This window comes from Culex pipiens, chromosome 1 (genome assembly GCF_016801865.2).
Source record: "Culex pipiens pallens isolate TS chromosome 1, TS_CPP_V2, whole genome shotgun sequence".
NCBI classification, from domain to species: domain Eukaryota; kingdom Metazoa; phylum Arthropoda; class Insecta; order Diptera; family Culicidae; genus Culex; species Culex pipiens.
The window spans coordinates 106,004,716-106,024,759 of NC_068937.1; the positions used below are offsets into that span (position 1 = coordinate 106,004,716).

General features: G+C 35.8%; 1 protein-coding gene across 3 annotated transcripts; it reads right to left on the reverse strand.

Annotated features, from left to right (window-relative positions):
• Nucleotides 1-4,937: 4,937 nt before the first annotated feature.
• On the reverse strand, nt 4,938-12,401 carry LOC120426698 (polyadenylate-binding protein-interacting protein 2). Of its 3 annotated transcripts, none has more exons than XM_039591478.2 (3): nt 12,293-12,401; nt 6,687-7,032; nt 4,938-6,615 (listed from the first exon to the last, which is right to left on the reverse strand). In XM_039591478.2, exons 2-3 carry the CDS (start codon nt 7,013-7,015, stop codon nt 6,483-6,485), a joined length of 462 nt encoding a protein of 153 aa, XP_039447412.1. In that variant the 5' UTR covers nt 7,016-7,032; nt 12,293-12,401; the 3' UTR covers nt 4,938-6,482. The 3 variants fall into 3 exon arrangements, with proteins under 3 accessions (XP_039447412.1, XP_039447410.1, XP_039447411.1); XM_039591476.2 differs by having other exon boundaries at nt 12,216-12,377; XM_039591477.2 differs by lacking the exon at nt 12,293-12,401 and adding an exon at nt 12,057-12,209.
• Between the last annotated feature and the right edge of the window lie 7,643 nt (nt 12,402-20,044).

Here is a 20,044-nt window from a genome sequence, read left to right on the forward strand (position 1 = left end):
AGTATGCTGATAGGAAGGAAAGGGGTCAAGAAACAGCTTTACGAACAGCAGACCAAAGGAGAGAGAGCGATTTCTTGGGGTTTTTCTTCACCCTCTCTGACTTGCTTGCGCTGCCGCTGCAGCCCATTTGATTTTTTTCTTGACCGGTTCCTTCCGAAGTGCGTATACCGCTTTACCCAAGTAACCATCGAGCACTAATAACCAGCTATACTTCGGCACTAAATGCGCTTTTACAGCTACGGGTAAAAGCTAAACAGTTTTTGCCTCAGCACTGACAGCTACTGTAGTGCTGAATAATGGCCGCTTTTGGACTTTACTCGGCTGGTTTAGTGCTGTTCTCTACTTTTGATGCCCAACCCTGCGGAAAATGTCAAAATAAAAAATAAACAGAGAGGCAAAAACGTTGCTCGCCCCATGCTGATGATTTCGGCTGGACATGTTTGCTTTTGAGGGCGTCTACGGGCGCACGGAGCAAACTTCTTTGGACGCGGTCGGCTCGGGAAACGAGATATAAAGAAGCAAGTTGGAGAGTGCAACTGCTTACCAATCTGTTCCACCTGCTGCTGAGAGGAAGCTTGAAGGAAGGAAGAGTGCTTCCAGATTGTAAAACGAAAACGAAACTATTGGCACTACGCCCCCCGGGGCATGGCCTTCCTCTAACGTGGGATTTCTGCTCCAGCGCCTCTGACGAGACAGGAGAAACCGGGACCGACGTTTTACTTCACCATCCGATAGAAGCTCAGTGGATAAGGCGGGAATCGAACCCGCGTCTCATAGCATCATCGGGATCGGCAGCCGAAGCCGCTACCCCTGCGCCACGAGACCCACAAGCTTCCAGATTGTATCCTTTTCAAAGAATTCATAATATTTGTATCTTAAATGTTTCACTATTTTTGTCACGTTTCTAAATTAATCTCTTCTTACTTTTGATTTCTTATGAAGCTATCAAAATCCTCGTTTAAATATTCTACTCAGTTTTTCTTACCAAAATTCCCTACAATCTCTTTATTTAACGAAGTTGACTTTATAGCTGTCGGCCACTATTGCTAGTACCAACCACTAGTGTCTTCCTTTTAACTACAAGGACTTCGCCGCCCTGGGCTCCTAAGTGTTTGAGTACGGCACGGAGCGATTTTATTTTATTTATTTATTCAACCTAAAAAAAGAACCCTGTGCCCTTATTACCCTACCCTTATTTTTCAGCTGGTAATTAAGGTAATTTTATGTAGAAAATAATGCTCTTGATTATATCCATTTATTATATTCCATTTCATTAAATTTTATTACACTAAACACAACTTTCACAATTAATTGCAAAAATAAAATGGAGCGTTTGGTACGGTATGTCCACGCATCCCTCCTCCCCTGTAGATTTTATGAAATTTGTTCCGTTCATAGAATCCTCTCTGCGGTAAACACAACGCAGTAGGGCTGGCCGATTTAATTTTTGTAATACATTTTCGGGTGTTCTCGGAAGTACTACAATTATTAATAATGACAAGAAAAGTGCTTGCTGGGCGTAATCTAATCACAATACTTTCCAGCATGCTTTCATCGGGCTGGCTGCGTTTGTGTTAGATTAGATTAGGTTGGATTATAACTTTTGATAAGGTTGTGAGATCTTCAATCTTTTGATTTCGTTGGAAAGGTCTTTTGATTACCTATACGACGGCAGGTCGTATGATAGATAAGGACAACGTTTTCATCAAAATATCATCGACATGTATACGTGAAGGTGGGTCTAGGTATTCAAATAAAGCATTTAATTTTTCGAGTGATTTTATAGCCTTTCCTCATTGAGGTGAGGAAGGCAGAAAGAAAACGCTTTAAAGTGTCTTATTTTTTAAGTTTTGAATGTTCAAACGAATACATAGTTAGATGTTGCTATATAGGTTTGAAGATCTATCAGGACGTTCCTAAACTATTGACGATGGCTCGGCACTAGAGTAAGTACTATTTTACTGGATAATATGATACTTAGACTTCGTTGGTAGAAATGCTGATTCGTTGTATCACTGAAGGTTATCAATCACTAGGGGAGCTGGGGGTAAGACGGCCAGGCGGGGTAAGACGGCCACCCTACTGTTTTAATAAGTATACTAATGAATATTACTAAAATGTTAAGCAATACTGTTCCTTATGCTAAATAATACATATGGAGTCACCTTTGCCAAACATTTTGTTTGAAATAGCATAAAAATAGCTCAAAATAAACAAATAATTGTTGAACTTGAAACTGGATGTAATTTTCATGAATTACAACTAAGGCGTTTTTGATAGATTACAATATGTTTTCCTGTCTTCAAATATTTTTCATGTTAAATTGAAGTTTTCCCTAGATTATGTCCCTCGGAAAAGTTTTAAAAACGCGATGAGCTATTTGCAAAAAATGTTTAAAAAAATAAGTTGTTTGGGGGCAAGACGGCCACCTCTTCCGGGGGTAAGACGGCCACCCGTAATTTGTAAATTTTATTTGATATAGGTTATTTTTGACGGTTTTTTGACTATTGAGACATTTTTGTAGATAAGGAAAAGCTTTTTCAATAAAACTATCAATTTTTAATCAAAATGCTGTTAACTACCGTTTCGACAACATTGTTTACTGTGATATAGCAAAACTCATTGAATAGTATGAAATCCTATCAAACTTTTCATAAAAATCGATAATTTAATATTGTTTACATAATTTTGATTTACTTATTCTAATCAAAATACACATACTAATTATTTTGCATCAAATTGTGTTTTTTTTTGAAGTAAAATTCACAGTTTTTCATAAAATGTGGTCACAATAATATGAAATTCACTGAGTCAAAATATGAAATTTTCTAAACAGCATTTTTCTTCACATTTGAAACTTGATTTTTTCAACCAAAATAGTTATGATGTTCAGAGAGGTCTGTTCAACCAACCATTTAGGTATTGGGGTGGATTTAGCAAAGTTATTAAGTTAATTTATAGCACTGACCGTCTTACCAATAATGGACTACTAGTAGATCAATATGTACGAAATTTGAGATCAAAATACTCTGTTGTGTAAATTTTATGAGATTTCTCCTTTAAGGCTGGTATGCAGATCGGAAGGAAAGGGGTCAAGAAACAGCTTTACGAACAGCAGAACAAAGGAGAGGGAATGATTTCTTGGGGCTTTTCTTCACCCTCTCTGGCTTGCTTTCGCTGCCGCTGCTGCCCATTTGAATTTTTTCTTGACCAGTTCCTTCCGAAGTGCGTATACCGCTTTAGGATGGCCGTCTTACCCCCATCTCCCTACTTTATAATAAGGCAGCGGTTCTCAACCTTTACTTGGCTTGGTACCCCTTTTCGTTTTACCCTAGCGTTTGGTACCCCTCAGTATTCACGCATGTAATTTTTCGTCTAGATGAATTTTTAACATTCCAAATTTAATGATGTTTTATATGAAACTTGAAATTAGAAGAAAAAAAAGTCCATAGCATTTTTTTTGTGGTCTGTTACTTATTAGAAAATAGTGATTTCCAAAATATCAACTATTTAAAAATGACTGCTGAATGTGTGACACTTGGAAAAAATCATGTTTCGTAAATTTCAATTGTTTGCATAAGCTTTAATTGAGAAAAGTTTAAACCAATGATCATAATAGGAAACTTTAGCAACTTTTATCAACCTTTTCACCTTTTTTTTTTAAAGAGAATGACACTTTTTACAAATTTGAAACAAAAAATTGTTCAATTCAATTCGATTTTATTTTTGAATAATCAAGTTACAATGAGTTCATTTTGGTAGATTTCAGAGTTTTGGTGTTCCTTTCAGCAGTGTGTTACATCTTTATTCAATCTTCATAAAACTTCTCAATTACTAATTATATTAATTTTGCTTAAATTATTTTTTGAAATTATTTTTTGAAATTAACTTCGCAGCCCTTCTTGACAAAAAGGTCCTACTTGACAGCTCGTTCCAGGCGGACCAGTTGATCGTTCTAAAAAATGTTGTCCTGTCCGTTTTTTTACGGGGTTTGTTTTCCGGTACCCCCTGAGACCCCTCGTAGTACCCCCAGGTACATGTACTCCAGGTTGAGAACCGCTGTAATAAGGCATCAACAAGGTCTGATACTGTAGTTTTCATTTTAAATAACTGTTTCTGATTCGGGCATTCCGCGGAATTGAGGACAGCTGTCTGGCAAAAAAAAATCAATCGGTTCAATCGGTTGAACCGTGCACGACCGGTGTGTTGCATATTCGCCAGAATGAGGGCAGAAATATTAGGCAATTCTGGGGGGAAATCAGCCAGATGTCTGGCGTAAGTCCTCAGACGCACGCCAGAAATGCGCCCGCCGTTTCCGTCCGGGGAGTGTCATGCCCCTTGGAACATAAGCTGAGACACAGTCAACTCAATCGGAATTATGAAACGGAATTCAATTCAATCGTATAAGAAATCTGGTTCAAAATTCCAATATAGTAAACTACGTGCGTATGTATTTCGTGTACGTACACGAAAATAAAGTGAGGTTAAATTTTGTCAGCCAGCAAAACAAATCGTGTATGGTACGTTCGTTTGAACAGCCGGTGCCAGTTTTGGATCAATCGAACGTCATTTGTCAGTGTGCGTCGAACTCGCATGAAACCGAAAAAATATCGACTGCGGCACTAGAGTTTCATTTCCAAAATGGCGGCGAAACTCGTGCGGAACTAGCGCGAGTTTCTTCAAAAAACCACTTTGACAGCTATGAGTGCGGCACTCAGTGCCGAACTAGCCATCAAACGAACGTACCATTAGGAGGGAACAGCATAACTTGACAGTTAAGCGCGCGAAAGAGACACAAACCAAACCAATGTTTGTAATCCAGGTGTGGTGCTGTCAGATGTCGAATGACGAGAAGTGTTTAATTCCTTAATGTAAGGCCATTGTCGTGCCCCTCGGTATTTTTTTTTTGAGATTTTGCCTGCCAAAAATAAAACACATTTTCTTAATTTTATAACTTTTTATTTTTTACTATCACACAGTTGATACTTATGTTTGAACTTATTTCTCTTACATTTTAATTGTATTTTTTGCGCTGCTATCTTAACAGTTAAATAAATAAAAAAAATCACAATGACGTTAATAAAAAAAGTCTATCAGGAAGGACGACTGAACCTGGATACTTGGGGTTTCCACATGTTTTGACCTAAATGCAAGGACCTTACTATTTTCTGAATTCTTCAATTTTAAAGTTATTTCATAACACGGCTCTTCGTTAATGTATGTGTGTGTGTTGATATCTTCCAATCATGTGAATAATGGCGCTCATTTAAAGGTTGAAATTCATTTTTTTTCTTATACTCCCGTGAACAGAAGCAAGGAATCACAGGTTGAAACATTGTTATGCCAAAGGAATTTTGAATTCCTGTCGTAACTTTTTGTTCCAGACTTGCCATAAATAGTATTTGCTTCCAGCAGAAATAAAAAAAACTCTTTTGATGGTAGACATGTTATGATTTTTATGCAAATAAAAAAGCAGCATTTTTTTTTACGTTCGCAACTAGATCAAACCTTCCGTAACAGCGTTTTTTGAGATTTTTGTTTTGTTCTTTTTTTGTGCGGCTTACGATTCTACAACATATGTAAACTGCAATTACACTTGGCTAAAGTGAGACAGAAAGTGGCCACACGCTAGGCCTGTGGCCACCGTTTGAATTGGTATTGCAAATGGCTTCCAGGTTACTTTTTGAACTAAGGAACTATCTACTTAGCGTTTATCCACTGTAAGTTTTTTTTTTAAATTTTGTTGTTTCTCTATTCCATCTACCGAATTGGCTAAAAACATTACTTTCAAAGACAGTCACATTTTTTTTGCTTTTAGTCTATTGATTATTATTTTGTTTTTTTTTCACTTTTAAATAAATTTTGGATGTGTTTTCCTGGATGATTTAAAATTACGGAGAACCAGTAGAAACAATGATTTTCGTTGTAGAAGTTGACGATAACTTGAATTGCGAATAAGGAAAAAATAATAAAATTTAAGACAATTACATTTTTATGTTTTTTTGATAAATGTTGACAAGTAGCACGATTATGATTCTTGAAACTGTTCAAAAGATTTTTAAAGAATTATCTGTAAATAATGATTATTTCTGCACGGATATCTGGCGCTACCTTATTTTTTTACCCTGCTCTCAAGTCTGCCGCAAAGAAATGAGATCATGAGAACTAAATACTTTTTTTTGTCTGTGTTTTGTACGCCATTTACTATTTTTATTTCTTTTCCGAAATTTGCATGCATGCGATCTTCTGCTCTGCCAGCTGTTCTGTTCTGTTCTGTTCTGTTAGTCGTTAGTCCTCGCAACAATACTCAACGTTACTTTTCATAGAAAAGTAAACGCAAACGTAATGCGGTGTGAAATAACACGTATTTATTTTTTTTCGTGTTATTTTGTGTGTGGTTTGTTTGAATGCAACTTGAGTATTCTTTACGTTTGGCCTACCGCTAGAGAGAATGAAAGGTCGTGTTGTGGCCGCCGTAGCGCTTAAGTTGACGCCGGTGGTACTACCGATGGCACAAATTCAGCGGCCAAAGGATTCAAGGTTGACTTCTCAACGTTGGCCTTCTGATCTTTAGTGACCTGCAGCGTGGACAGTGCGCTGCAGAGTTCCTTGGCGCTGCAATTTTCGAAAAAAGAAAGAATTCATTAACATTTTAACTCAAGTCAAACTCCGAAAAAAAATCAAACCTCTCCGTTGCGTCCTCCTTGGGCTGACCGTCCTGCTGCTGCTCCTGGGCGTCAATTTCGTCCTGCAGCATCGCCTCTATGCACTGTTCCATCAGCGCTTCCTCCTCGAGCCGTTGCATCTCCTGCTTGTCAAACTCCTCCTCGTTTTCCATCCACATGTACTCGGAAAAGTCCTCGTCGTAGTTTGGCCCGCCGGAGATGTCCTCGTTCGGTGGCGTGATGTAACCGTCCGGGTCCGAGTCGTAGCTGTCGCTGTAGTTGCCACCGTTGCCGCCGGCGTAACCGGAGCTGCTGCTGCCAATGTTGTGGTCGGGCATCTTCATTCTCATAGTTTGCCAAACTGAAGCTGAAAAGGGTTGAATAAAGTTGATATTTTAGGTCAACATGTTGGTTTTAATAACAAACATTTCAAAATATGATGCGTCTCCTTTGAATTGTCAGCGTTAAATTTATTTCATGGAGACGCATTATGTGTTTTTACAGACACTCTACGGAATAACTAAAATTTTGAAATTCGGAGACTGAAAAAAAATATGTAAGACAATCAATGTACGAGACTCTAAAAAATGAGATTCTCTTTAACGTGAAGACTTCCATCATTGTCATGATTTTTCGTTCAAAGATATAAATTTTGCGTCGCTTTCCATATATTGACAAAATTCCTTCAGCATGTTGTTTAGAATAGTGCCTGATTCCTTTTGGTAACGATTATCCCATTCCTTGTAAAATTATGGAAATCGTCATTAATCAATGATTGCCAACTAGGACGTCAATGACTGTGCCACAAAATTATATAAATTTTGAAGTACATTTGATTTAGATCAAAAATTCTTTCAGTGGCTTCAAGAAGGCAACAACCGGCACATGCTGATTCCTTTTGGTGCTAATATTCATTAAATCGAATTTAATACAGAATATCTTATAGTGATGATCAATTTTCTTCGAAAATGATCAACGGCTTCACCTTAAAGGAGTAAATTGGTAAAATGTAAAATTGATCAAAAAGTTCTAAATTTTAAAAATCACCACAAAAAATCAAATAATTTTTTTTTGCCAAATCCATCGGCCTAGGCGTTTGAAGTTTTTGGGCCTTGTAGCCGTCTGGATACTCGACTGTGGCTTTGGTTATGGACGCTCCCTTAACAAGTTATTCATAAATGTTTGATTTTGGGGTGTAAAAGTAAATTATGGATAAAAATTACTTTTTCGCTTGTAGACTGCCATTAACACCAAAACTTACATTTCTTGGATTTCTTTCGACCTTCCATAAGGAAAGAGTTTAGTCACAATGTCTTTTCATTAGGTTTTACCAAAATGAAGAATATACCCAGAATTTGACACTTTGATTTTTCTTCATTAAACTTTTCAAAATTCATGTAAATCTTTCAAAACTTGAATTGAAAATTATTTTTGGCATATTTATTGAATTTTAACACTAATTATATTTATCCAACAATATAAAGTTATTGTATAAATATATGGATTTTACAAAATTTAAATACTTTTTAGCATAATTTTGTTAATTCAAGTTTCATGTTGGCAAAATTGCTTAGAAATGTTCAAGGCAAGTCACCTGCAATGGAACAATACAAAAACATGATGTTTTACTAGAAAAGTATTGATTTTCGTAGAGTGTATCATTGTTCTTGTTCTCCAGCTGTCTCGTTGTTCCTGCCAAGTGCGTCTACTAGAGGTTGGCAAAACCGCTCTTTTTAGGAGCTACTCATTTTCGTTCGCTTATTAAAAAGAGCCGCTCTTTTGAACGGCTCTTTCGCTCTTATTCAAAATATAGATGAAAATTATATTTTTTAAGAGTGGTGTGATTTTTAAAGCTTTTTCACATTGGAATTATATAAATTATTAAAAAAAAGTAACTAAAAACGAGAAGATGCCCTTAAAAACTATAGGACTTGACGATCTCTATGTCAAAATTTCTACTTGAACCTAAACGTATGAATGATTGAATGGCATCCAAACTTAAATCTAGGATTTTGGAGAAATTGCTATTAATTTTGAAATCAAGAGATAATATTCTGTTAACTCTTTTCTACATTCTGATTTGATCGATAAAGTCTATAAACGCTGAAATTTATTCGGGCAAGAGGATTTATTTTTTTCCTAAATCTCTAAGCTTTTTAGTAGATTTTTGATAATAATTTACAAGTTAAGCAATTTGAAATTCTCAAATTTGCATTCGGCTAATACTTTAATGTACGATGAATACTTTTGGAATTTCAAAAAAACACTAGGAAACTGAAAATGAAACTATTAAGTGGTGTTCAAAGATTAGCATCAATGCTATTGAGAGTATTTCAATATATATATTTATGAGATAGTTGCTATAGACTCCCCAATGAAATATGACGATTTAGCTCTGAAAATGTCGGGAAATAGCCCCTCATTAACATGCCGTTTTTATCCTAAAGTACTTGAAAAAGTACACTAAGGGAAAATGTTGGGATTATTTTTTATTAGCATTTAAATATTTTAAATTGTATTTTCAATTCTCTAAAACAAATTTAATACTACTATTTGTTGGAAATTCAATAAATTATATTTATAACAAGTTTAAAAATTATTCCATTTTGGAACAGTTCTTTTAAAAGACCGGAGTTTGAAAAAGAACCGCGGTTCTTTTTTTGTGTGCCATGGTTCGTTTGCTCTTTTTAATGAACCGGTTCTTTGAGCGGCTCGCTTTTTTTTGCCCACATGTCAAAGCCCGAAAATGTACATGTTTTACTCTAATTTATCAATTAAGTTCGTAAAAACATCATCTTGAACCACTGTGCTGTGGTATGGTGGTGGTTACACACAGGTTGTAATTACTTCTTTTTGAATTTAATGTATAAAAACGTTACTTAATCCACCCTTAGGTGGTTGGTGCCTTCCTCACATTTAGAGGGTAATGCTATCCAAAATAGATATAAAAGGGCGGACCTTTCAGTGTTCTATCAACTTGATTCATACCATCAGACTGGGTAGTCAGATCTTCATAATTCAGGGCTCTTATGTGCTTATAACTTTTGATAGGGTTGTCAGATCTGCAATCTTTTGAACTCGTTGCAAAGGTCTTTTGATTACCTATCCAACGACCAGTCGCATGATAGATCCGGACAACCTTTTCATCAATATATATGAGATCCGGCCTGAAAAAAGTTCATAAATAACACTTAAGTGCTTATAACTTTTGATAGGTTTGTCAGATCTGCAATCTATTAAACTCGTTGCAAAGGTCTTTCGAGTACCTATCCAACGACAAGTCGCATGGTAGATCCGGACAACGTTTTCATCGAAATATATGAGATCCGGCGTCCAAAAAGTGCATAAATAACACTTAAGTGCGTATAACTTTTGATAGGGTTGTCAGATCTTAAATGTTTTTGACGCGTTGGAAAGGTCTCTTTATTAACTTTCCAAAAATGTATAGCATGACGGGTTTTCTTACAAAAACCACCCTTTTTACAATCTTCAGGACTTTTGTTAAAATCGTTTTTTTAGCATAACTTTTGAAGTACTTAACTAAACTTTATAATTTTCAATAGCGACTTATGGGACCCCAAGACGGATCGAATGAGCCAGTGCCGAGATAATCCAGTGCAAATTTGCAAACATCCCACCACACACACAGACATTTGCTCCGAATTTGATTCTGAGTCGATATGTATACATGAAGGTGGGTCTAGGAGGTAAAACTAAGAAGTTCGTTTTCTGAGTGATTTTATAGCCTTTCCTCAGTAAGGTGAAGAAGGCAAAAAGGATATGCTAAAAAGCGCTTTGATTTGGGATCATATAACAATTTAATTTTTAATTGTTATATGATTTTGGTATAATTTTAAAAAAAGTAATAAATAATTTAAATAATCCAAAGATGTTTGACTACAACACAATTAAAAAGTTTTTATAACTCACAAAAAAATCTAGATTTTGAAAGTCGATTCAATTCGAGCTACTGATTTTTCGTTATGCGAAGAAACCAAGTGCCTTCATTGAAAATCCCGTTCTCAGGGGCTTATATTATCGGCGAGCTCAAATCTCTCAGAGTCTGATAAATAAGCGAGCAGCTATTTTCATCAACTTTTAAAATGTTGTGCTGTGGTTTTTGTCAAACCTTAAATCGGAATATAAAATTTGAAAAGAAAAATTAAATTACTCAACCGTCTATTCAATCCTATCATTTCAGTTCGTATGCGTCATAGCATCACGTTTTCTAGCCACACTCTCTAGCCACCTCTAGCTTACGCCATGAACCAGGAAAAGGGAAGTCAGCCAAGTTCAAACCGAAGTTATGCTACTGCTGAGCTGACTACACTTTCGGCCCAGCCCGCTGACGTATGGCTCTAGTCCCATGCTGAATAGTGACCAGTGCGTCCTAACCCGTCCACTTTGGTCCACATTACCAATTCCTCGCCACCGCATTACATTTTTTTTCTAGGCCAGTTCAAAATAGAGCATTGCACTATCCGAAGAACGAATGAACGCGCGAACGTGCAGGCAAGGGCACTTCATCATTCCGCAATAGCACAGTAAAACATAAATAGTTAAATTTGACGCTAAAAGCTGGGTATTCCCTTCATATTTTTGTAAAGGTAAACATTTTTGATACCTCGGTTTACGGTATACACGCAAAAAATCAGTGCGCAAAACGTGAACAGTGTTCATGAACTGTTTCTTAGGGCGCTCGATCGAATCAGAATTTACCCTACAAATCAAACAGATTTGTTTAATTAGTTTTTCAAAGTCAGCAAAGCCGCATTAGTTTGACTCTTTTAAAACAAGTCTGAACTGCAAAGTGGAGAACTGCAAGTGCCACCGATATTTTTTTCTGTGCAATGAAGAATGAACAAAATACAAAATCCATAGGACGTAAAACAAGTGTTGTTGAAGAATCGAGTCTAAAACGAACGAAGCTTTGGACCGTGTGTGTTTATGTGAGGACAAACACAAATAATAATAAAAATAAACATGCGAAAGGCAGGTAAGACGTGAGCGCCGATGATCGAGGCTACTCGGCTACTTTGCGGCGACTTCAGTTGAAGGACTTGGCTTGAAACAGAGGAGACTTGCCGAACGACGTCGGTCATTCATGCATTTATGACTGTATGGACGGAATATTTATTTACGTTCGTGTGTGTCCTTCTCTGGACTTGAAATGCAAATAAGTGAAATCTACCGTGCAAAGATAGGATACTAAAAAAATAAGTTTTAATCCAAAGTCTCGTTGTAATATAATTTATTATATTGAAATAAAGAAGTTTTAACCCAAACGATGACCTTTTTTCGTAACGAAACCTGCTACGCATTAACGAAATCATGGTGGACAAAGTTTTCCTCACTTGAGTGAATGGCCTCTAAGAGGCCATTTTAGCCTACCTGACGTTCAAAGCTGGATCGCACACACACAAAACTTTAATTTCACAAAGTTACCGAAAAATAAAATTTTGCACAACAAATTTTGCCTAAAACACTGCACAATTTGGAAATGTCCGAGAGTTTGCAAAGTTTTCAGAAATGAAAGAAAAGTCAACTTACTCGTATGCCTGCTTTGTTTTTTTTCTTTGCACAATATAGACACGAACACACACAAACACACAGAGAGAGACACTCACACGGTAAGAAACTTGGGTGATATTTGGAACGCAACGACGAACGAACCGACGACGACTACCGAACTGAACGACTAGATATCTGTTATTGCAGATGGCGGCGGCTGAGACTGGGTAGCGAGTGCATTATAAAAACCGTCGGGTTTATTTTTATTTTGGCACTTGGAAACGTCATGCCCCGGCACTGTCAGTAGTTGTGACATACGCTGTCAGCGAGTTAAACAGCCCCTTTCGTGTTGTTTGCAGGCGTAACTCGACGTTCGAGGGGTGAAAAGAGCACTAAACGCACTGGGTGGGAAATTAAGATTTTCTATAAAAATATGTATCTTAAGAAATATTGTTTTGTTGGGTTTATTCAGCCACTACATGAATAAACCAAACAATAGTTTGTAAAGCATCGGAACCATGACGTTTTTATTGCACTAGTAAGTGGAAAATTGGGCTATAGATGTACAAAGTTTATATTCTCACAAGAATCACAGGTGGGCTGGGTACCAAATTGCCTCACAATTAGATCTTTGGAGTGGAGATGCCCTAAGCCTATGTGCAAAGTTGATTTGCGATTCGGTTGAGATTTATCAATTGATAATAGAAATTATTGTAAAAATTAGGCGAAATGTACCCATTTTAAAAAAAAAATCAGCACATTAAGCTTTCCGACCAATTCTCATAACTTTTTTCAGTTTTTCACTATCAAAAATCATTTTCAGAGAAATCAACAAATAATTGCTTGCTATCTTTTATTTGATCTATTTATCACTTTGAACAAGTCAAAAACTTGTTTGTATCAAGAAATTAAAAGTGAGAGTGTGTGCGTGCAACATGGAGTTAAACTTTTAGAAAAGCCTTGGTAAGCTTCACAGCAATTGCACAGAAAGTTTAACTCCATGTTGCGATTTGACAGCTCGATAGTTTGTCTGTGGTACAGTCATCCCACATATTCGGAACGGTTCACAGATCGGCTAATGTTTAAAAAATCATAGAAAATCGAATATGGGACCATCCATAAACCACGTGGACAACTTAGGGGGGGGGGGGGGGGGTTCGGCGATTGTCCACGCTCCATACAAAAAAGATTTTATTTGTATGGAAATTGTCCACGATGGGGGGGGGGGGGGGGGTTGAGAATTCAAAAAAAGTGTCCACGTGGTTTGTGGATGGTCCCTATCTTGTGATATTTAGATTGATGTATCGACCGACGGTAATTTTTCATATTTTATATCAAGTTTTCAAAATGCATTTGGCATGCTATTGACAAATTATCACAAAAGTGTTCCGAGTTTGTGGGTGTTCCGAATATGTGGGATAACTGTACTGTACTGTAAAGTACTGATAGACAGAAAACAGTACTTGTTCGGTAACTGGGCTGAGAACGTAGCCCAGTGACCGAATGCTGGTCGCTAACTGGGCTGAACGAAAAATGCCGAGGGGACCACCGATGCATTTTATATTCTCAATGAAATATGAAAATAAAAGTTACTTAAATTTGTGTTCTGAGCTAATTTTTAAAGATTCCTTTAATTGTGACTTGAAATTACACGAAACTAAAAAATAAATGTTATACACTCAAACCCCGATGGTTTGACACCAACTGTTGTCAAACGAACGGGGTCACTTTTTAGTTTGACACACCTTTTACACGGAGTTCACACACACTACCAAACGTTTGTTTTGATAGTGTACGTGAGCGCCGCGTAAAAAGTAAAAAAAAAAAACATTTTTAGTACAAAGCTACTGAGGATTAGTATCAATATTGCTTTATAGTTTAGAAAGTTTGGCAAATAAAAATACACGAGGTAACGTCATGATTCAAAATCCGGACACTTTTAGTAGCATATCATTTTTGTTATAGCTGGCAAAAAATCATGTAATAAATTGAAAGTGTAGAAACATCATTAGGATGTAGTATAAAAGTCAACTTTAAGGGAATGCATGCAAAATATGTATTTTATAACAATTTTTCACAGAATTTTGAAATTTCAATGACTTGTTGTGCTTCGAATCCCGGACACTGATAAAAACTGATTCGAAATCCGGACACTTCTGCATCGAATTCCGGACACTCGTTTTTGCGAATGGATCTTACAAATTTGGACTGAAATGTTAGTGAATGGCACTCTTTAGGTCTCAAATAAGCTGTTAACATCAAAACAATCGATATATTGTATACAAATTTGCTAGAATTTAAGGAAATCAGAACCATACATTTCTGCTTTGCCTTTCCAGTGCTTCGGAAGCCTATGCAATATTTCAGTGAAATGTTTCACATTTTTGGTAAACAAATATTTTTATTTATTTTTATTGTTTTGGCATTGACTATAGCGTCGAAATGATCTTAAATGAAAGTTGATGTAAGAATTCATCAAATAACACTGTTTTGACATTTATTATGCGGACTTATATCCAAATAATTGATCAAACAAGATGAGGTGTCCGGGTTTCGAAGCATCCGGGAATTCGAAGCATGACGTTATTAAAAGATAGTTTTTTTTTCATGCAGATTCTCAAACTCACTCGATTAGTTCGTTGCTGAAGTATATATTGCAATGGCCTTAATTTGCCAAAACTAATTTCGTCGATATTCTGTAAATTAAAGATAACTTAAAATGATAAATTATATGCTAATCTGAAATAAAATAATAATTAAATCTAAAATAAAATCAATGTTTACTGGTGCAAACGTCTTCACTCCCTGATCGATCCCATCCATCTGGCCAACCAACGACTTTCTTGTCTCGTTCGTCCAGGTCCACTTTCAACGGTATCATCTCAATCCATAAATAATGCGACCAACTATCGACCGGAAATGGTCTTGGACGCAACAAATAAAATATTTAATTTTCGATTTAGTGGAACGTTTCTTGGTCATTCAAGTCGAAATGTGGGTTTTCAAGAACCTTTGACGTTAAAAATAAACCAAGACCAAGACAGGGTGCGATAGAATCACCGGTCATTGATGGATTTGGAGGGATACGGTGAAATGGGTGTCAGTTTCCCGGAAGTAGCATCATAATAGATAGCATGGTGATCAACCCGTTGTTATGATGTTTGTTTTTCAACCCTTGCTTTATGATTGGTGTCAGTTCTCTAGAATTTTGGAAGTTGTTTCACCTTGGATTCTCAGAAAAGTACTATAGTTTTGCTTCCTCAAACATGTCATGTTTTTTTCTAGAATTGACAATTTTAGGTTTTATTGAGTCAAATAAGAAATAAATAATAACGCGATATTTTTGAAAATTTTCAAGCATTTACGACGTGGTAGGCTCTCAAACATTACTCAAGTTACGGAAATTGCTTCCCGCATAATTGATCGACGCCACCAACATCATCAGCACAGCCGACAACAGTTATCCAAACTGCGAACAAAGCTAAACTTCGTTTACCATGTCGCAATTAAAGCAAGGAGCTCGATTAATGCAATAAGCAAAACCTCACTACCTCATGTGTGAGGCTCTGGGGGACTTTTCGATTACAATAAAATCAGAACGTTTTGGACAGTCTAACTAACGCGTCGGCGTTAGACTTCCTTCGATCATGGAAGTTCCATAACTCTCAATATCGCAAATAGCTTGGACTTATGTGACGTAGGAATATTGCAAGTGTTATAAAGTTTACTTTAAGATACTTTAAAAATAGTGGGAAATAATAAATACATTCAAAATTGTGCCTTCTTGAGAAGTCACGTTTTTAGTTTTTCAAAGTTATTTATCTCCTTTTTGTTTTGTTACTATACATGTCTGGGGTTTTTTTTTTAAAAGGTCCAATAAACCAAATTTACACTTTTTTCCTTTTTGGGTGTTTTTGAAACCGCCTTGAGTCAGGGGTATTAAAAACACCCGAAAAACAAAAACTGAAAATTTGGTTTATTGGACCTTTGAAAAAAAAAAAAAAAAAAAAAAAAACTCTAGAATTGAACTTTATTTCGCGTGTCTCATTTTCTTGAATTGACATTAAAGCTCATTGTAAATCGTTAAATCATAAAAAAAAACTATAATGACGCACAGTCACACGCAATGTTTGCCACATACACACGCACAACGCACGATTTTATCATCTGATCCAATCCATTGGATTGATTGACTTCGATGTTTGAAAATGCAAACACACGACGACAAACTGTCCCGCCATGGCAGCCACTTCATTCGATTCGGAAAACGAACGAGGGTCGAGAGGACTAAACAAAGAATCGATCAACTAACGAGAGAGCAAATAAATCATTTTTCGCTCATATTCTGCGACCTCTACCAAGAAATATGAGGGAAAACGTCGTCGTTAGTGTGTTGTTGTAACTGAGAAATGTTTAGAATGACGAGAGTGAGAATTTCTGGAGTTTATCCTTCGGAGAGAGAAAACCAAATTTCTTCGTTGGTGTTGAAGTAATGGTCCTATTTTGGACCTTTAGAAACTATATTTACTGAATTTTCGAATTGTTCTTAAACCAAAGAAAAACTATACCCATTTTTTGAAGAAAAAAAAAACTACAAAAAAGAAATTTTTTTTCTCTCACAAATAGTTGTTACTTTTTCTTAAGAAACTATTTTATTAAAGTTTTTTTTTTGCGGTTTTTCATCAAAATTGGGTTTTCTTTAGAACACAACCCTTATCCTCTACCAACTGCTATATTCGGCTATTATTATAGTGCTGTTTATAGCTGCCAGCTGCCGGTTTTTTGTGCGAAACAAAGTATATGTACAACATTCACAAAACGGCGAGTCGCTCGTCGGAAAATTATTACCCCGCGAGGATGGTTCAGTCGGGAGCAGGCCAGCAACGGAGCTAAGGAAAACTGTCTCGCAGCGTCCAACCAGCTATCGAGAAGAGTGAGTATTGTGGTGTGAAATTTACGTTACCTTCGAGTGTTGGAAAAGACTTTTTCATTACTGTGAGAATTAGTGCGTAAAGTGATAGTGGATGGTGTAAGTTTTGCACTAGTATTAGGAGTGATAAAAACGTAATTTGAAGGTAATGTTGTAATTTTTAAACTTAAGAAAAGATTTTCTTTTTAATTTACTTGGTTTCGTTCTTTTTTATAACCAGCACTGCTTCAATGATTGTTTCACTATAATGTTGTGGATAAAATACAAAATACTTGTTAATGTATTTTCATTTGACTTTAAAGAATTTTTCCCTCAATTTTGATTAAATTAGATGGGTTTTTAAAATAAAATTAAAAATATATTTTTTTAATTCAATACGGTTCATAAGCCTTTTTGAAATGGTCGAAAACAATATCATATTTTCTATAAATGTAGAATTGGTTTTCATGCATTGCATTGTTACTCTGTCTTATTTTATGGTTTGTAGCTTAGACTTCAATACTTATCGTTTTAAATATAGAAATTTATATCAGTTTATTGTCCATGTTCTCTTAAATGTCCCACACATTCAAAAGCAGCCAGCTTGGAAAATGCAAGGCAAATTTGTCGCACCCCTAAGGTTACGTGTTAGGATACCTTGAAAAAAAAAAAAACTCATATTCGAAACTTGTGCCAACATTGTCAGTTTATTAAAATTTAATACCGTTCTGGCATTAAAAAACAAATATTCCGAAATTCAAAAGAATATTTCTCAAAAGGCAGTAGTTTTGTAATTGAAAGAGTATTTTAAAATCATGAAATTGATTCAAAATAATGTTAAGTATGATCATTAAATGGTTTTAAATTTACATTGACAAATTTCACAACATACTTAATTTGCTAAACCTCAACTGATTTCTCGTTTCCTTTTTTATTGAGTAAGTAATCAAGCCTTCAAAATATAAACAAAAGAATATCGGAAATAACCTCTTAGTAAATTTAGTTACAACACCATAAACGCTAAATCTGTCGTGGTTGCCGCATACGAGGTGTGAAAAACGTTGGGCGTATCCATAAAATGACACAGTTTTCGCTCACCAAACTCTAAAAGCCACAGGCAAAAACCCACTTCCAATTGAAGCTAAATTCAGGGAAATTTAGTTAGGCAGCACTTTGTGCACTATCACCGGCTTGTTATGTGCTTGCAAACCGTGCTTAGGGTGACCCGAGTGACCTTTACTTCTTGAATATTTCATGACCAATTTTCAACATTTGCTTTTAATGCATTTCACAAAACGTTTATGTTTTTACTATAATCTTGCATAATTTCATTTTATTTTCTTAGGACATCCTGTGCACGGTACACCATGACTGCCCTGCATGGTTGCCCTTATAGCTCCACACTTAGCGATTTCAGGTTATGGTAAAGCGAAAGAAAAATCAGATTTGTGTACGGAGTGTCCACCAAAATGACAAACTGTTGGGCACTTTGAGGTATATGCTTCGTTTCTTGATCTTGATAATTTTTAATTTTCAAGTATTCAATTGAGGTTGAATTCTGTATAGCATAATGATGAACTCAAAACTTGATTTAGACATTAAACAGACAATTGGAACTTTACCTTCCCCGGTAAAAATGGTAAAGAAAAGCCGCGACACGTGTACCCTAACTCAGCTGGAAATAAGCGAAAGAAAGCGCGCTCAGTGGAGCCATTATGTTTGCCTTTTATTCGGTTCGGTTTACCTTTTAAGTTTTTCCTCTCCGCGGGTAACCGTGTTGGAAATTGAAAGTGTTGCGAGATAAGAAGTAAAAATCCGACATTCTAAAATTCTCAATCCTTGACCAAGTGCACAGTTCATGTTCAAAGCGAGCGATAACAATACAAAATATTAAAAAAAACAGCTTTTAAAAAACTTTAAGTAATAGTGCATTTTAATTGCAAATTTGTTTTTTTTTAAAGCGTTGATTCCATAGCTTTTTGTAGAGGGTTACTGATCAATTTTTTTTTCGATTTTTTTATTTTTGTTCATTTTGAGCAACACCCCAGTCAAATCAATCCGAATTCTGAAACGGAATCTAACTAGAATCGTATACAAATTCCGTTTCAAACGCAACAACCGGTTCGAACACGGAACCGGTTGTTGCGTTTGAAACGGAATTTGTATACGATTCTAATTAGATTCCGTTTCACAATTCGGATTGATTTGACTGGGACTGTTCTACGAAAAACTTTACTTCTCTTATTTTATATTTTTCTTGTTCCATTTTTAGTATTTTAATTTTCATTTATCTTGTTTAGTTTATGTTTGTTTTTGATATTATTTGGCTTGTTCTACCACCTCCTATCATTACATGTTGGCTATCTATTTTTTTCATGATTTTACAGTCACATTTTAATTTTTTTGCTTGTTTTTCACATTTGGTGCTATAGAATGGCATCATTACCATCTACATTGCAAAAAATGCGTAGAGGCATAGTCTGGGACACTACAAGAATCACTACAAACTTCTTTTTACTTAAAATATAGGAAATGTTAGTAAAAACACAGCCAAAGTTGACCCCTGAAAAATGACATTTTTAAAAACATTGGCAAAGTTACATTAAAAAAAGTGAAACTTCCAACCCATAAATTTTCTAAAATTTTAAGCGTTTTCTTTCTAAAACTTTTTAAAGATCAAAAATTGGTTGAAAAATGGATTTTTGGCGATTTTTTAGATCGAAGCCCGTCTAGAGGCGGGGTTGGGTTGTAGAAAAGGTTAATATTTTTTTTTCGCTGAAAATTCACTAAAATTAAATTTCATTTTTTAAAAAAATCAATAGCTAAGTACTTTTCAAAATAAACGAGATTATTGAAGCTTAAGAAATTTCAAAAACATAGCTGAATACACTTATAGATCAAAATAAAACTGCTTTTTGAAGGTCTTGGGACCAAACAGGGATAGCTGAACATATTTGTC

Excerpts from the sequence above, each read along its gene's own strand:
- LOC120426698 (XM_039591478.2), bottom strand. The coding sequence starts at position 7,015 with ATGAGAATGAAGATGCCCGACCACAACATTGGCAGCAGCAGCTCCGGT. Across the intron at positions 6,616-6,686 it reads AAGGAGGACGCAACGGAGAG|CGCCAAGGAACTCTGCAGCG; the intron begins GTTTGATTTTTT and ends CGAAAATTGCAG.